The sequence below is a fragment of the Neomonachus schauinslandi genome, chromosome 13 (assembly GCF_002201575.2).
Source record: "Neomonachus schauinslandi chromosome 13, ASM220157v2, whole genome shotgun sequence".
NCBI classification, from domain to species: Eukaryota; Metazoa; Chordata; class Mammalia; order Carnivora; family Phocidae; genus Neomonachus; species Neomonachus schauinslandi.
The window spans coordinates 89,895,601-89,913,742 of record NC_058415.1 but is presented as its reverse complement, the minus strand read 5'-3'; the positions used below and the strand labels follow the sequence as shown (position 1 = coordinate 89,913,742).

At 51.1% G+C, this 18,142-nt stretch overlaps 1 protein-coding gene across 2 annotated transcripts in view; it reads left to right on the top strand.

The window, feature by feature from the left end:
• The window catches only part of AK8 (adenylate kinase 8), a 115,251-nt gene that overhangs the window by 41,394 nt on the left and 55,715 nt on the right, over window positions 1-18,142 (top strand). For both annotated transcript variants that reach the window (XM_044920645.1, XM_021691542.1), the window contains 2 exons: window positions 2,704-2,835; window positions 10,208-10,297. In XM_044920645.1, the coding sequence (XP_044776580.1) occupies window positions 2,704-2,835; window positions 10,208-10,297 (222 nt within the window). The remainder of the gene's footprint in view (window positions 1-2,703; window positions 2,836-10,207; window positions 10,298-18,142) is intronic.

The window sequence follows — 18,142 nt, the reverse complement described above, 5'->3', positions numbered from 1 at the left end:
TGTGAAAGTGGCTGGAGCAGGTGTGTGTGTGTGTGTGTGTGTGTGTGTGTGTGTGTGTGTGTGTAGGTAAAGGTTGAGCCCTGAGACTTTGGAGCCAGGGGCCCTGTATTCAAATCTCATCCCCACCACACATCAGCTGTGTGCTCTCCGGCAACTCTCTTACCTCTCTTGGCCTCAGTTTTGTCATCCCTAAAATGGGAACAAAAATCATGTCTTCCTCATCGGCTTGGGTGAGGATTACACAGGAGTCTGCAAATCACGTATCCACAGCCGTGAGTCCAGCAGCTGGTACAGAGAAGAGCTCAGTAATGTCAGACATCATTGCTATTGGGACTCATCGTCCTGTCCAAAAAGGCCAGGGAAAGCTAGAATCATTCTGTTCCAGAGCAGCTGAATTGTAGTTTATAATAGTCTCCACATCCAAGTATCCCCTTCTATGCAATCCGGGTAAATGACACAATAAAAATGCCGGCGCAGTTGTCTAAGACACTGGACCATTGACAACGGCCCTTTTTGGTATATTCTCTCAAATCTCTTTAAGAAAAGTTTTGTTTTGGTGGGGAGGTGCTTCTGAGCTCCCTGGCCTGGCTGTTCCCTGGGCCCCCACCTGCTGTGGACTTCCACTGAGATCCCAGGGACGGCACAGCCTCACTCCCCGAGGGTGTCAGTCAACCCGTGGGGGGATGTCTAGAAAATATCACTAAAACAACCAGGCTGTGGATACCAGACCGTTTTCCAGTGGTTTTGCATCTCGGAAGGGTCTTTAGTAGCAAGCACTGCGCTCTGAAGATAAACAACCACCACGTTTATCTTATGGCATGATTCTGAATTTACACATTAATTACTTCCAAATTACTTAATTAAATTTAAAAGTTCATATGATCGTTCATGAAGAATTCATGCCTGGAATTGTAAATAAAAATGTGAGTGTCTGCATATTAATTATTATTAATTAATAATGCAGACAGATAAATTGAAAATTGGAGTGCAAAATTCTCTCTGTGTTGTTTTTTTTAATCTCTCTGCAGTGCATCCAGCGACCACATATTTTTAAAAAGAATAATTAGATGTTGAGACTATCTGGGGGATCATTACTTCTAATTAACTTAGTTATTTACTGTAAATTAAGCATCATTTGTAAGCAGGCTGCTTTGCCCGTAGTGTTTGTGCATTTTGGATGTGCCGGATCATGGCAGTTCTGGTGGGCTGGAATGGCTTCCTCCAGCTTATTCTCGGGGGCAGAAAATGTTACCTAGGCAGCGGGTTTGGGAGAGTCCCCCCAGCCCTGCCAGTTCTCTGCAAAATGGGGCAAGAATAATACATCTCTCGTGGGAATGTTGCACCAATGGAATGAGATGGCGCCCACAGAGTATTTAGCTTAGCAGTTAACACAAGCTGGTGTGTATGATGTTATGATGATGATGATTAATATCACAACCTTTAAGACAGTCGATTAACTTACCTGTGCCCTTAGTTCTAAAGACGAGGGGAATTGTGGTTATCTATAATGATCCTTCCAATTAAATATCCTACAAAGATTCGAGAGGTCAAAATCCATACAGAGAACATCCTAGGGCTTCTCACTTCCTGTTTGCCCCCACTCCCACCCCAGAGACATTTGTGGTTGTTACAACTCAGAAGTGTGCTCCTGGCACCTGGTGGATGTGCCCCAAATGTCACGGGTGCGAGGTTGGCAAACCCCGCAGCCCCTGTCCCTTGTTTTAGGGGGGCCAGTTCCCTGAAGGCGGCATGGTGGCTCAGCCCCTTGCCAGGGCGGAACCCATCTGAGAGCAGGACAACCATCAGAGGGCCGTGCATGGCTGACCTTGCGTAGGATGGTCTGGGTCCGTGGCAGGAGGCGAGGCTGGGAAGGGAGACCCTGTTTTGATGTGGGCGGCTGGGGAGCTGGCACCAGCCTTCGGCCTCAGCAGGTGCCAAGCAGCTGCCCCATAACTGCCTCCTCAGCTGCTCAGGTCAGGGTGACCTGTTGGATGTTCTGTAGCTTTTGGCATCCAGCCCCCCCCACCCATGGTGCAGCCACCTCTGTGTTGGGGACGCTGGCCCCATGTGTCTATTCTTCTTTGTTCATCAAATGCCGGGACACGCCATGGGCCAGGCGTGCGGCTGCATCTGCCCACTCCCGGGACCTATTTGATCACTGCCTCTTTGGAGACTCCCGACAAAGTTGGGGTCACTGGAGCGCAGCTGAAATTATTCTCTACCAATTCCCGGGTCCTTTAGGAGTCCCCGTGCGTGAGGCCCCTGCAAGGCCTGATGCATTTATCAAAGTCTGCATCTGACACTGGGAGACCGGCCTGGTCCTGGGCTTCAGGCTAGAGGCGCAGCCCGGATTCAGTTTGGAAACATCCCAACCCAACAGTGTGCGTCCTTTGTCCTGGGACCAGCCACCCGACAGCACACCCTGCCCCCTTCAACCAGGTGGGAAATGCAGGGTGGACGGTGCTCCGAGGGTGGCTTCTGGGGATCCACGGCCCCATCCGCCTTTGTGCCCAGGCCTGAATCGGAAATCCTCCCCCTTCCCTGCGGCCCCGCCCCGTGGCTGCTCGCTGCCCCACAGAGGGTTTCCACCTGTAAGTGAGAGTAATCATCACTGCCATTAGAAGAGCCTGAGCACAGGTGCTGTAAGCTGCTTTCCCTTTCTTTAGGACCTGAGTTTACTATCCTCACATCCTCTCTTTCCAGCTCTGACCTATGTCCAAACCAATCATCGATCTAATGCCCCGTTCACCCCACGGGTGCTGCTTTGTGGGCCCGTGGGCTGTGGGAAAAGTCTGCAGGCGGCCCTCCTGGCCCAGAAATACGGCCTCGTCAACGGTGAGTGCCCCGGCTGCGCCCTGTTTCCAGAACCTTCCCCAGCCCCCCTGCCCTCCCAAGCTTTCCAGCCTTAGGGGGGTGGTGAGGAGATCAGTCTCACTTCTCTTCTTGCTCTCTGCTGTCAACAACGTTCAGGTAGTCCATCTTTGCAGGGAGCAGCTTTGTTCCTCACAAAGAACATGGCCATAAAAACATTAACCACTAAAAACATGTTCGCAGCCCAAAAAGCCAGCACATTTTCCAGTCTTCATTTGTTCTAGCCTTTGCAGCAGTGGTGGTTCTGCAACAGGGGCTCGTCCTCCAGCCCCCACGGCCTCCCTGCAAAGCCACAGTTCTTGTATAATCCAGAGCTGCTGTTGATTTCTTTTCTCCGGTCCTGTTTGGCTACCCGCCTCACCCCCCCACCCCAGGTCAGCGTGCTTGTAGGCAAACAATTTCTGAACCAGACGAGGACTCCTGGCTCGTACAGTTTCAATAAATATTTTATCAGGAGGAGAGAAAATATTGAAATCAGTTCTCCAGGCCTGTCCCAAGGTGGTCCCAGGCGGGCAGAGATGCCAGTCTGCCTTCCGGAGGATAAGAGGGGAAAGGAGGAAGAAGCAAGAACCACCCTCGCCACCAACACCACTTCCAGGAAATGCTGCACAAGCCCAAGTCACCTCTAGTTATGAAGAAAAAAAGAGTCCTGTGCCCCAAATATAAAAACATGCATATACATGCCTCCAAATTCTGCAGATACACCATACAAATACATGTGTATGCAAACAGACACGAATATATATGTGCCACCCCGGGAGGATCAAGTTTTCAATAAAGACACTTTTCAAGTGGGTCTCCTCCAGTATAAAATCCCGAAGCCACTGACAGGAGTCAGTAACAAAAATCGTACCCATAACGTGAAGCTAGGGAACTGAGTATTCTGATGAGTAATGAAAAACAGTGTTAGTCCTATTAGTAGTCTTGTGAAAACACTAAATAGTCATACTCTGGTTCGATTAGCATGGAAAAACACTCTGGACACCTCAGGATGAAAAATGCTTTTGCTTGCATGGATTTTTTTTTTTAATTTAAACTGAATTGTTCAGGTAATTCCTTCTTTGGGTTTCACCTCTTGACGTATTATAAGGCTGAATCTGCAGCTGTGGTCGTGGCTCCTGGGTAAGAGTGAGCACCTGCCTGCTTGCCCCTGCACCCACGTGCATATGTAGGGACTGTGGCGCCAAGGGCGGGAATGGCGGAGGGCACCTCTAAAAGCCTCAACCCGCAACACAATACCTTAATACAGCACGCAGCCTTATTTCAGTGACCGTCACTGTGCCGTATGCTGTTTATGCAGACAGTCATTCAAGAAAAACATTTTTCACTTTACATTATTTTCCGCGTACCAATCACGAAAAATGAAATTATAGGCCTAGATTTCTCCCAAAAATGAAAACAGGAAAGCTCATCACGGTTTCTGCTTTGTAGCTAAAGAGCCATTTGGGGGCTTTTTTCGGTAATTGAGCTAACTCAGAAAGTTCACATTTCTCGAAGGCATTCTTGGTAAGTACAAGACATCACGAGAATTCAGTAAACCCATCTGAGGGAGCTCCACTTGGCAGAGGCACTGTCCACGGAGGGTTCTCTGCAGAGGCCTCTGTGCGCCCAGGGCTCCTGGAGCTGCCTGCTCCCCCGTGGCCACCCCCAGCTCGGCTTCTGTCTCCCCATGTGACAGGAAAACAGCTCTGAACAAGCAAGCAACCCAACGTTTACGCCACAAGGTTGATTGGAAGACTTGGGTTTACAATCGGTGAGAATATAAAAAGGCACAACTTTTTGGAAGACAGAGGCACTGTTGGTGTGAACCCCGCAAATCCTGGGGTCCAGTGACTTCACTCTGTGGATTCGATTCTACTGAAACCCTCAGACACTGAACAACAGATGTGAGGGAGCATCACGACAGTCCAGGCAACCCGAACTCTGTTAATAAGAGGGATAGTTAGGTAAGCTGTCAGAAACCCATGTACTGGAGCACTAATTATGTCATTACTAGTTAAAACGAAGAGGCAGCTATTAAAAAGAAACCTGTAAAGTGACTCGATGTCCGTGATTTGTTGTTTAATGAGGGAGGGGGTAGAGAGCCAGTCATTCGACAGTGTTCAGGGGATGATCTCATTTTTGTTTAAAAAGTGTTAGTGTTCACTCAGAAACCATCTGAAGGAACATCCACAGATCAAACTGTCTGTCTCTGTACAGTGGCATATTATACAACTCTGATATTTTTTTGCAATGAGCATGAATTTTCTAACCAGAGACCACCATGAAGAATTTTATTAAAATATCATGATCATAGGGGCAGCCGGCTGGCTCAGTTGGTAGAGCATGTGGCTCTTGATCTCGGAGTTGTGAGTTTGAGCCCCACGTTGGGTGTAAAGATTACTTAAAGTTTTTTTTTTTTAATTAAAATACATATATCATAACCGTCCTCATTGAGTGCCTGTTCTGCGCAGTGCAGGAAGGGTGTAGAAAGAACCAGAGCGGAACATAAGGATCCAGGTGCACGGCCAGGCTGGGGGAGGGGAGTGAACAAGGTGAGATGAGTTTATCCCAATGTAGGTCCAGGTCTGACTGTGTCCAGAGCCTTGGTGCTGGGAGCCATTAGGAGAGAGGAGACTGTTACAATGTTTTCTTCACAAGACACTGTGGAGCCAGGTGGTTGTAGGCAGGAGTTTTAACAGAAGGCAAAAAACCAGAACGGTAGGCTTGTTGGTAGGAAATGGTAGGAAACCATTCTTTCCTAATATAAGCCCTGGACACTCCACATTTTCCTCTAAACCCTTCTTTAGCTGCATCTCACAAAATTTTAATGTGTTGCGTTTTATCATTCAGTTCAAAATATTTTCTTACCTGCCTCGTGGTTTCTTTTTCTTTAATTTATTTATTCATTTGAGAGAGAGAGAGAGGGAACACGAGAGGGAGGGGCAGAGGGAAAGAGGATCTCAAGCAGACCACGCTGAGCGCGGAGCCTGACGTGGGGCTCGATCCCATGACCCTGACATCACGACCTGAGCTGAAACCAAGAGTCAGACGCTCATCATGGTTTCTTTTTTGACTTAAGTATTATGTATAAGTGTATTGCTTAATTTCCAGATATTTGGGAATTTTCCAAATTTGGGGGAGGAGTATTGATTTCTAATTCTATTGTGCTCAGAGAACGTACCTTGTATGGTTTCAGTCCTTTGAAATTTACTAATACTTTTTTATGGCTCAGCATGGGGTCTCTATGGGTGGATTCCATGTGCACTTGAAAAGAATACGTACTCTGGCCTCTGGCCTCGGTGGGTATAGTGCTCCATTGATGTCAGTTAGGATAATATGTTTGATGGTGTGTTCAGTTCTTCCCTGTCCTTTATGATTTCTCACTACTATGATTTCAGTTACCGAGGGAGATACATTAAAATCTCCATCTCTGATTGTGGACGAGTCTACTGCTCTGCCAGTCTCTGCCTCAAGTCATTTGAAGCCATGTTACTGGGAGCATGTACACTGAGGACTGCTGTGTCCTCTTCATGAAATGACCCCTTTCTCCTTAGGAAATGCTCTGCTGTCTTCAAGGAAGGGTAATGCCCTTCCTTGAAGAGTACTGTCTGATAGTCACAGAGCCCCTCCGGCTCTCTTATGATGAGTGTCTGGATGGTATATATTCTGTCCTTTTTCTTTTAAATTATCTGTGTCTTATATTCTAAATATGTGTCTTGTACACAACGTGTACTTGGGTCTTTCTTTCTTAAAAATCCAGTCTGACATTTTCTGCCTTTTAATTGAAGTGTTCAGTTCATCTCTGTTTTAAGTAGTTTTTAATATGGCTTCAAGCCTACTGTTCTGGTTTTTTGCCTTCTGTTACCTCTTCTCTGTTCCTCCTTTCCTGCTAACTGTTGGATTAGCCAGATGTTGTTCAGTAATGCATTTTATTTCCTCCGTTGCCTTTTCAGCTGTATCTCTCTGCTTTGTTTTGTTAGTGGTTGCTCTAGGGGTCACATAGCATCATTTATTCCTCACGGTGTGCCTTGAGTTAATAACAAGAGTTATTAATATATATATTAATATATATAATTAATATATATGCTATTATATGTATATAATAATAACAGTAACAGGAGAACCCACAGCGGATGTCTTTCCAACTTACCTTGTTCCTCTCCTGTGTGCTATTTTTGGTCATACATTTTATTTCTACATGTTATAAACTCTACAATATATTGCAATTATTTTTGCTTTAGTCATTTGGTTTTTTAAGGGGAGAAATGAGGGGGAAAGGCTCAGTTAGGTACTGACACATATCAACACTTGTTTGTTTAGATTTACATTTCCATCTGATATCATTCTCTTTCCCCCTGAAGAACTTCCTTTAACATTTCTTGTAGTGCAGGTCTGCTGGTGACAAATTCAGCTTTCGTCTGCTGAAAATGTCTTTATTCTGCCTTCATTCTTTTTTTTTTTTTTCCTGCCTTCATTCTTGAAGGACGCTTCTGCTACACATAGAAATCTATGTTGACAGGTGTTTTCCTCTTAGCGCTTTAAACATGTCATCCCATTGTCTTATGGCTTGCGTTGCTTCTGATGAGAACTTGGAGATTATTTTTATCCTTGTTCCCCTACATATAAAGCATCTCCCCCACCCAGCTGCTTTCAGTATTTTCTCTTTGTCTTTGGTTTTCAGAAATTTAACTATGAAGTATCAAGGTGGGGTTTACTTTATGTTTATTCTGCTTGGGTCGCCGAGATTCTCGGATCTGTGGATTGATATTTTTCATCACATTTTGAAATATTTTTCTTCAGTTTTTGAAATTCTCTTGCCATTATTTTCTCAAATATTTTTTTCTCCCTCTCTGTCCCCCCCATATCCCTCCCTCTCTCTCCCATGTCCCTCCCTCTCTCTTCCTCACTCCCTCCCTCCATTTTTCCCTATCTCTCCCACTTCCCTCCCATTCTCTCTCTCTCTCTCCTTTCTTCCCTCCCTCTCTCTCTCCCTCCCTCCCTCCCTTTCTCCTTCCCTCTCTCTCTTTCTCTCGCCTTTCTGGAACTCTGATTACACATATGTGAGACTGATACTGTCCACTAGGGTCCTATGGGTCTATTCTTTCTTTCCAGGCCTCCCTTAACCTTCTCTTTGCTTCAGTTTGGATACTTCCTATGGCCTGTTTTCCTGTCTTCAGATTCACAGATTGTAGCTTATCCAAGGATCTTTCCACTTAAGATACTGTATTTTCCAGTCTAGAATTTGCATCTGGTTCTTTTATATAGTTTCCATTTCTCTGCTGGGGTTCCCCAACTGTTCACTCATTTTAACTATCTTTTCCTTTACAGTTTTAAACATATTTATAATAGCTGTTGTATAGTTCTCATGTGCTTGTTCTGACATCCATGTCATCTCTTGATCTGATTCTGTAGCCTGTTTTCTCTCTTCGTAGGGATCACACTTTCCTGATTGATTGATTGATTTTTGCATCTCAAGTAGTTTTTTATTATATACTAGACATTGTGTTTCCCTCATTGCTGAGAGTCTGGATTGTGTGGTTCTGCTTTAAGAATATTGAGTTAAGAGTTGAGTTCTAACAGGCAGTTAATTTGCTGCAGGATCAGCTTGATCCCATGGAGGCTGACTTTTAGTGTTTGTTCAGGTGACGCCAGAGTGTGCATCCTCTTGGGTTCGTGGGCCCCCATACCTGGAGTCTCAGCTGACCAGGCCCCCGGCCCCGCCTCTCTCTCCAGCTGTCCAAGCACCAACATCTCCCTCCATTGTGTGCCTCCCCCTCAGCGCACAGCCTGAGTTTTTCTTTTTTTTCTTTTTCTCAGTGGGAGTTTTTCTCTGCCGGGCCTGGGTGAGGGCGGTCTCACCCACCACGTGTGCAGCTTTGCATTGACCAAAGACCCCAGTGAGTCCCCGTGAGGACTTCTGAAGCTACTTCTCTGCACAGCTCTCTTCTTTTCCAGGTTCCCCAAATCCCAGCTCTCAATCCAGTCTTTGCTGCCCGCTGTTCTGAGTTTGTCTCCCCTTCTCCTGTGCTGTGCTGTGGTTTGAAAAGTGCTTGTAGGTAGAAATCCAGGGGGCAGGTGGGACTCACTTGGGGTGTCTCCCTTCTCTCAAGGGTCACAGCCCCATGCTATCAGCAGTCCAGTGCCTGAAAAGAGTTGTTTCACATATTTTGGTCAGTTTTATAGCAGAAGGTATGTATGACATCTGGCCAGAAATGGAAGCAAAGTGTGCATTTGATGTCACACAGCCATGGGTTAGAATCCCAGCTTGGCCGCCTAGTGGTTCAATGACCTGGGACAGGTTGCTCCATCACTTTGCATACTGAGCACAGTGCTTGGCACGTAGAAAGGTCTCAGTCACCGCTGGCCTTCATCATGCCCCCTGTTCCCTTAACGAGTGGCACTGCCAGCCACTTCCAATGTGTTCACTGCTGACCTTCACACAGTGAGTCAAGCACATCCCCTGGAGAGGTGAGGCTTTGGTGATGGTCGTGCTCTTAAACATTCACCGTTTTCACTTAATTTTAGGAGTGGTGTTTGGTTTCTTTAATATATAAAGAAAACCCCTTGGTCTTAAAGTTAAGAAAAACAAAACTGTGCAGTCAACCCGTCATGGAAACGTAGCCGAACCTTCCAGCTTGGGCTCTTAGCGGCTCACCGCCAAGGACAGACAGCATGGGCTGGGTTTGTGCAAGCCACCGGCACTGATTCGCCGGTGCCCGCGTGGTGGCCACGGCTGGGGTCTGGAGACCCGATGGGGCTCATGATAGAAAGGCTCCTGTCTGCACGGGCCATACATCCGAAGACGGTTGGGGGCTACAGGCCGGGCAACCCCAGCGAGCTGCCTTAGTTATGAGCGCGGCCATCTCTCCTGTAAACATAGCCGGTGTCCCATGGGGACGCCTGGCCCACGGGAAGGGCTGTGGGGACAGCGAGCTCCCCCGGTCTCCCCGGCGCAACAACAGTGTGGACACGAGCAAACGGGCGGCTCTCCCCCCGCGTCACTCCCCGGCTCCGGGCAGAGTGGCGGTCCCGATTCCGGGCTGAGCGAGGCCCTGCAGGAGCCTATGGGGTGGCTCGTCTTGTCGTGTCCTCCCTGCACCATCCAGTTTTAATCCGTTTTCGGCCAAATGCATTCCTTTCATTCCACACCTTCCTCCTCAGCTTCTTTTTTATTCCCCAGGTCCTTTTTGATAGTTGCTTTCACTTGGACACACAAACACACTCAGAAAAACCCTTTTATATTTTTCTCAGTGACCTTTCTTCCCCCAGCAGGTAGCACCAGGGCTTTTTTTTTTTCTTGTTCTTTCTTCTGTTGAAAATTTAATGGGTGCCTTTCTGTTCCTCTCTCCTCCAGTCCACTGTGGGCAACTGTTGAAAGAGGCTGTAGCAGATGAGTCAAAATTCGGGGAGCTCATCCAGCCCTATTTTCAGAAGGAGATGGCAGGTAGGCCACACATTGTTCAATGGCCATGGCCGTTCAGGCTCCAGGGGGCAGATTGCGCCGGATGAGGCTCACCGGGCGCCAGGGGGACTCGGCCCCAGGGACAGTAGCTGGGAAATGGAAACTGGGCTTTCCTGTCAGCAGAGGCTCTGCCTTTGTTCCCCGGCAGGGCCCCGTCCTGAGCGGGGTGGGTAGGGGGGTGTAGCCATGGTGTGTTATCCCTGGAGGTTGGGGATATTTCTGTTTCTTGAGAATGTATGCTTTTCGTAACTGAGAACTCTTAAAATTGAGAGCCAGGAGAGGCCACACAGCTGCCCACATCCTTGATTATTGGGCATACAAAATTACTGTGGGCCACTATTCTGATTTAAGCAGAAGTCAAGAGCCAGAAAGTTCAGACAGCTTTGCAGATAGCAGGGTTGAGTGGCCACTGGTCCTCAGGGGCTTGGAGGAGGGAGGCGGGGCCACATCATCCTTTCAGGCCCCTCTGTGATCTACTGTCTGAAAGAGTTCTCTGTCAACCCCAGGAAGGGCACCCGTGAGATCATTCTAGGTCAATTTCCTGAGCCCACAGATGAGCCATGGAGAAGGGGCCAGGCTGCTGAGGCCGCATGGCCAGTTCACATCTGAGCCCCTCTGGACGTGGCGTTTCCTCCCTGGGCAGTGCACTGCACACACCCTCATCTTCCTCTCCTGCCTAAAGCACTGTCGCTCCCCTGTGCAGTCACCAAGTCTGCTGGGAACGTGTCCTGTGGAGAAAACCCAGAGCAAAAGCTGCCCTGTGGAGACGATGCATGCCTTGATGAGGACACGCTCCCAGCAGAGGGCTTGTTGGTTGTCTACCCATTTTCTGGGTAGAGCAGTTTGGGAGATGCGCCCGAGAACAGGCAGCTTACTCCTAACCCATCAGCTGAGGGCTCCCTGGGACCGTGTCCTGGCTTGGCTCTCCCAAGCCCCCTTTAAGACACTCCATTCCCCCAGCATGAGGTTCAGGTGAGGCGGGGTCAGCTCCTTTGGACACAGTGATCTGCATAGAGGCAGGTGGACGAGTGAGTCTGTTCATCCCTCCATCACGAGGGTATAAATCGAAGGCAGTAGAAGCAGGAAGCTCCAGGCAGGATCGAAAGCCAGTGCGCACTTCGGTGCCCCCCTGTCTGGTTCGGATCCCGGAGCTGCCCCCGTGAGCCATGCAGCCCTTGTCAGACCCTGAGGCCTCTCTGTGGTGAGATGGGGATGGGAGTCCCTAGGTTCCCGGGCAGGGTTCCCGCAGGGTGGGACGTGGTGCGCACACCCGGGGCCTGGCAGGCACGCTGTCGGAGAGTCCTGGTGTCCGAGCACACCCGAGCTGTCCTTCCCGCGATGCCACTCGCCATTCACGGGCGTGGGCGCCACGGTTCTTGGCACCCTAAGGAACATTTGTGGAATAAGTGGGCGAATATAAGAAGTTCACAGATTTATATCATTTTAATTTTTACTGCAAAATCGTCCCCTGCACAGACTGGAGGACAATTTAACTCCCCACCAACGAGCACGTAATGGTTCAGAGAGAAAGACCGACGGACAGATGAGGCCGCGCTCACGGTTGGGGGATCTCGGGCAAGGGCACGCGGGAGCTCTGGCTCTTCTTGCAGCTTTTCTGTCCCTCTGGCTTTTTTTCAAAATAAGGAGTTACCAAAAGTAAGCATTTAGGTGGTTTCCAAATTTGCACTCCCTCAGAAACACCATAATGCGTCCCCTCGTACCTGCACAGGCTCGCGAACAGCCCTGACGCTGTAGGGTCGATGGAGCGCAGGGGGAGAGCCATCCCTGCCTGGTGTGCTGGATGCTGTCCTCCGTGTCCCTGCCACCTCTCGTTTACGTCGCTGCTGCAACAAACTCAGTTTGTTGAAAACAGCAGGTTTTCAGGTAAGGTAACAAACAGCACCTGTTTGTTACCTGACCGTTCTGGAGGTCGGAAGTCCTGGCCCCAAGGTGTGGGTGCCAGGTGTGCGTGCACCCTCCGGAGGCTCTGGGGAGCGTCTGCTTCATCGCCCCCTCCAGCTCCCAGAGCCCCTTCCTCTGTCCCCACAGTCAGCAGCACAGGGGCACCTTCAGATCCCTTGCTCCCCTGACTGCTGAAAATAAACCCCAGGGTCTTTCCAGTGGTGGGCAAGAGGCGGAACTGGTTTCTGCTTTGGGTTCTTTGGTGACTCCAGAGGAGCCTGGGGGCACTGGTCCCTGTAAAGCTGGGCTCTGCTCTCCATTGTCTCCTCTGCGCCCTGCTGTTGACTTGGCCCTCTGTGCTTCCGCACTTCCCACAAAATTAAAGAGCACACAACAGCAACCACTACCGTATCTTTTAACAGAAGCAATAAATTCTGCCGTTTCACTAATCCCGGTCTCGCAGGGATAACAAAGAGTGCATTTACATTCATAGCCACTAACGGGGTCTCATTGTGGGCCGTGCAAGCTGCTGAGACAGCCACGGCGCGGGGCTCACACAGGAGGGTTGCCGGAGCCACCCAGGTCTGGCGGGGACCTGCTTGGCCACCATCTGAAACAGGAAGAAAATGTAAATGATTCTGACCCAGCTCGGTTTTGAAGGGAAAGTCAGACTGAACACTGAGGCTCTGCTTAGCCGACCACGGCCTTGCTTATCTGCCAGTCACTGCAGTTGGCAGCCCTGCCAAAGCCCCCTGAGGCCGAGTCCATCACCCATCTGGGCCCTGGATGCAGGTCACCTCCCTGCACCCCGAGTTCTGAGCCCAGTGGGAGGCGGACCTCTCTGGGGGCATCAGATGGAAACACGGCAGGGCTGTGAGGGCACACTTGGCCTTCCTGACATGGCTTCCCAGTCCAGGCCTGGGGACTAGCCAGTGGAGACCCCTCCTCCTGATAAATGGCCACACCCTGACAGTGGGGACGGGGAGACGGGCCTCAGACCTTGCCCAGGAAGGACCCTGAGTGGAAGCAGGCATGGGGAGGGCAGCCCACTCCGCTGGGGGCGAGGGCCAGCCAGCTGGAGGATGGGAGCCAGAGGGACGGGGCCAGTCCAACCAATGACTCTCCTCTATGGGGAAGAGTGGGGCAAAGGGCAGGGGAGCAGAATTCCTCCCCCAGATGCTGCCCTGGGCTCGGAAGGTATCCCCTCCATACTGAGAGCAACAAGGCACCCCCTCCCCGCAACACTTGTAGCCCATTGGCAGAATTCCAGCAGAGCGAGATAGTGATGTTCCTCCATTGTTCTTGGGGCCTGTTGGATGTCCATCTTCAGAAGCCTAGGCATGCTTCAGATATCTCTGCCCTGGGTGCCAGCAGCATTCCTGGGCACACGAAGAGTGCCTGGCCACTCCCCTGCATGTGTTTTCACATGTGAAATCCAGAAGGTTCAGGAGGCTCAGCTAAAGGGGCAGAGGCCTCATCACCTTGGGCAGAGCTGGCCGACGCCACCACCAGAGCATCCCTCCATGTAGCCGCCCCAGTGCAGAAACCCACCTCACCACCCCCCCATACTGGACAGTACCCTTCTGGGTACCAGACCTCCCGTGCTGGGGACTTTGCCCTGTGCCCCTGGCTGCTGGCCTGTAAGCCAGCCCTCCTGCCCGGCTCTCACTGGGACCCCTGCCATCACGGGCTGTTGCCCTCCCTCCACTCACCTTGGAGCTGCAAGCCCCAGAGACGCGCAGCTTTGTGATGGTGGTGCATCTCGGCCACCCTCATGGTCCCCGTCACCACCATCGCCAGCGCAGCAGAATAGATCAGATGTCATCTTTCCCCGCAACGAGCCACTTCCTCTTAGTCCCACCTGCGGGGCCTCATGATGTTATGTCCCAGTCGCAACCTCTGCAGACTTAGTTATGTCTTCTTCCATCCTCACAGGTGCTGCCAACACCTCCTTCTTTGGAATCAGCAGCAAAATTAATAACTGTTGTTTTCCCATCTTTCCACATTTACTGGGCAGAGGGCTCCAGGGCCCATCATAGCCCATCCTAAATCCCTTGATCCTAGGCTCTTGGCGACCGCACCGTGGACAGAGGTTGGGGAGATGCTTCCTCTGTGTCCCGGACTTTGAAATATATAGGTCTGACCTCCTAAACTCATCCCGACTCTAGCTGCAGTGAACAGAACAAATTTATTCCCCAGGGTTCTGCACGCCGTGTTCTTTATGCAGGCAACCTCCATTACAGGCAACGGGAGTTTGGGCTGTGCACGACACACAGGGCTGGGCCTTAAATCATGCGGGCTTAGCTGCCAGGAAGCTCCTGTCACTTTCACGTGGGTACGAAACAAGTAAAAAGTCTTTCAGTCTTTGCCCGAAATGTGTGAGAGTTCGCCTTGACCCAACCGCATTGTTGGGATTGTCAGGTCAGGGGACCACCAGTGCGGGCACGTCCCCAGTGGTGGCATTTGAGGCAGCCTCTAGGAGGCTCTCCAGGAGAGGCACAGAGAGCTGTGCCTTCCAACACCTGCCCGCCGGCCTGTCGGCCAAATTACAGTGGGCTCCTAAGTCCCGTCACCTCTGTCACCAACCCACCGGGCCGGCACCCCCAGCAGCTAAAGCAGTTCAATTACCCGAAGGCCCAAACTCCTTGGTGCACACGCCAGGTGTATACGGACTTCCAGGTAAGAAAACAGCTGTTTAATTGGCGTAATAACTTTCCCCGAGGAGTGCCGGTCTCTATGCAGCAGAAAAGTAACAGGGAAGACAGATCATTAGCGAGTGTTCCCTGTGCCCCCTCCCGCACGCCCTCCTCTTTCCTAAACACCGCTGTCTGGAGAGGCTCCCTCCTGGCCTGAGCGAACCCGAGCGGTGGCGGGAGATTTGGGGGGCAATTCGAGGCTCATTTGCACCCTTTCCAGCCACGAGCCCTCGCCACAGCAAACGCAGCCCCCGTGACACACACCAGCCACACTGGCCCCAAATTGGCATGATCACGAGCGTTTCCGGAGCCTTCCATGCGTCTGCCTCCCAGGGGCCGAGGATCAGAGGTCCGCCGAACTGCCTGCCGTCCTTTTTAGGGGGAATTAATATTCTCAGCACTAAATGCACACTAAACATTCGACAATAGACCAGCTTTTCTCTTTTGTTACAAACTTGCAAGGAGTTGCCGAGTTGAAAGACAAAGTAAATCTTCCCGTCTGAGTCGGTAAGCGGCACTGGATTGCTTGTTTTGCTCGGCGCAGCCTGGGCTGGCGGCGGGCGGAGGCGGGACCCCGAGGGACCTCTGCCCGGATGCAGCAGGGCTTTGCGCGCCGCGTGTTTGTACCGGCTCAAGACAGTGCGCGGCTCTCTAAATAATTTACCAGTTGATTAATAGACTCACAGGGGTATAATTAGAAGAGGAAGAGACGGTGGGTACAGTAACCGGTACAGTGCTTGGGGGAACAGGAGCCTTTATTTTTTTAAAGAAACTTTCTAGGGTGCTGGGCGTTTGAAGACAAGTTGGGAAGAGCTCAGTGCCTCATCTCTTTTGAAGTGGAAATAGGACAGTTTGAATCCGTCGAGTTTAATTTTTCACAAGCTTTAGGGGCCCCGCAGTGCAACTCCCTTTTTATTATTGAAAAAAAAAACTCTACATTTTTCTTTCATTTTTCTACACACACACATACATACACGCACACACACACACATGCATGCATGCGGTCCAGGCAGTAAGTAATAAACACATTAATTTACTCTTTCATTCAGCATGTATTTTATTCACTTCGCCTCCCCCGGATGTGGCCCCCCGCCTCCCTGCGGCACCCCCACCCAGAGCTCTCCCGCAAGGGGGGGGGGCTGCCTATAGGTTGATTAATGGGCGCCCCCTGTAATTTATGCATTTTAAAGGAACCCTCACCTCGGTCTGACAATGCTTTTGAAGTAGCTCCTTTTTTCAAGTCAAACTTTTGACTTCTCCGCTGGGACCGCTACAAAGATTTCCTTATGGAAACTAGGTAGGAGCCTTTTTCAGCCTGAGAGGAAGCCACGGCTGAGAGAGCGCAACAGACCAGCAAGTCTCAGAGTGGCGGTGGCATTCAGAGGCCAGAGGGCCCGTTGGTGAGGACGTTCCAGAAAGGGGGTCAGCGCTCCTGTTTACCAATAGGTTCGTGCCCCCAGAGGGTCCGCCTCCTTGTTTTTTCAAACTAGATTTTCGTCGCAGAAGGGTGCATTGGCTCTCTACATTATTAAAACGAAGTTCTGCCAGGGTGTCATCAAAAGGTTTGTCACTGAGAGGTTGAAAAGCTTTTTGTTCAATGGCCAGTCCAGTGGGGAAACTAAGGCAGCGAGGGGCTCCCCACTCACTCAGGCATCCTTTCAGCGAAACCTCTCTCCCCACCAAGGGTGGGGCTTGTCCAGCGCCGTTCCTACCTGTCACCAGAGAGACAGCCACAGATGTTTTGCTGGGCTGAGTGTTCATCCAGTGCCCACTATGTGCCGGGCATCCAGATTACAAAATGCAATGAAACAAAACCCAGACATTTCTGCGAAGTCTAGGTGAGCCCAGAGGTGCCTGGTGTCCTTCTCACGCTGACTAGAGCTTCTGGAAGTGTTTCCCCTCCACGGGCAGCCCCGGTGGCTTCCAACCCACTCAGCTGTGAAATCGTCTGCGACAGGCCAGGCCCGGAGGCCCCAGCCTTCTCCAGCCAAGAGGTCTCCCAGTGCGGCCGTCTGGGCGGCTGCTCCCGCCCCGCTCCCCCCCCACCCAGAGGCAGGTGCAGCTAGAGACCCCTTTCCCTCTTGGAATGTGCTCGATGGGGAGCTGACACCAGCTTCTTTCTCCTCGGGTGGAGTGGGGCCTGAGGCGTCCAGGGGGAGGCTGCCCCAGTGACCTTCTGTGGGTCCTACACTTAGGACAGTCACCACGTCCCCCAAACAGATCGGGGACATGAGACTTGCTGGGGTTTGTCAGCCAGAAGGCAGGCTGAGGTGTCCCCACAGGGAGCGTGGCACCGCTGTGATAGATGAGGGAAGCGCCAGGCCCACACCTTCAGCCCTGCACCTGTCTACCTGCTGTGCTGGGAAGGGGGCGGAAGGGTGGTGGGTACAGAGGGGATTGGTGGGGCGGGGGCAGAGGGGTGGGAGGTGAGAGGTGACGGGAGAGTATGGAGTCTAAAGGAAAGTGCCCGTGGCCACCTGCTGTCCTAGAGGGTCCAGGGGAGGCAGCAGGGGAGGAGAGAGACGCCTTTCTCCTCCTCACTTCCCACCTCAGACCTTGAGTGCACATATCCGATTTAGCCCCTGTGATCTTGACCGCAAGAACTCTGGTCTCACGCCCCTGCCTTCTGGTCATGCCTGGGTGATGGGGAGGTAAGATGGTCCTTGCCTACCCCAGTGTCTGTCCCCCAGTACCTCACACTGTGTGTTTTTGCTCAGGCTCTGTCTGCCCGGCCCGTGGTTTGCTCCTGAATCCCCAGGGCCAGCATAGTAGGAGCTCAGCTAACGTTTATGAATGAATGAATGAATGAACAAATGAACGAACGAATGAATGAGGGAGCACACAGCAATTGACCCTGGACGGCATGGTGCCCAGAAACTTCTCTTCCTGCATTTCCATTTAGGTGAGACCCCATTCGTCTGCAGGAACAAAGGGGAGAGCAGGTGACAGAAGGCAGCTGGCAAGCTGACTGGCTTCCAGAAAGGTGGTCCACCACGGCCCCTCCCAGATGGTCAGGGGAGCCGCCTCGGGTTCAGGCTCGGGACTCCCACCACTTGATTCCAGTTCAGACTCTGCGGCTTCCCAGCTGCATGAGCTTGGACAAGCCACTCAGAGCCACAGTGCCCTCCTCTGTAGGGGGAGCTTTCCACAGCATCAAAGCCGTGGGTTTGCTGGCTGTGTGAAATGAACTTGGGTCTCTGCTGGATACTTACTACTAATGATGATAGCT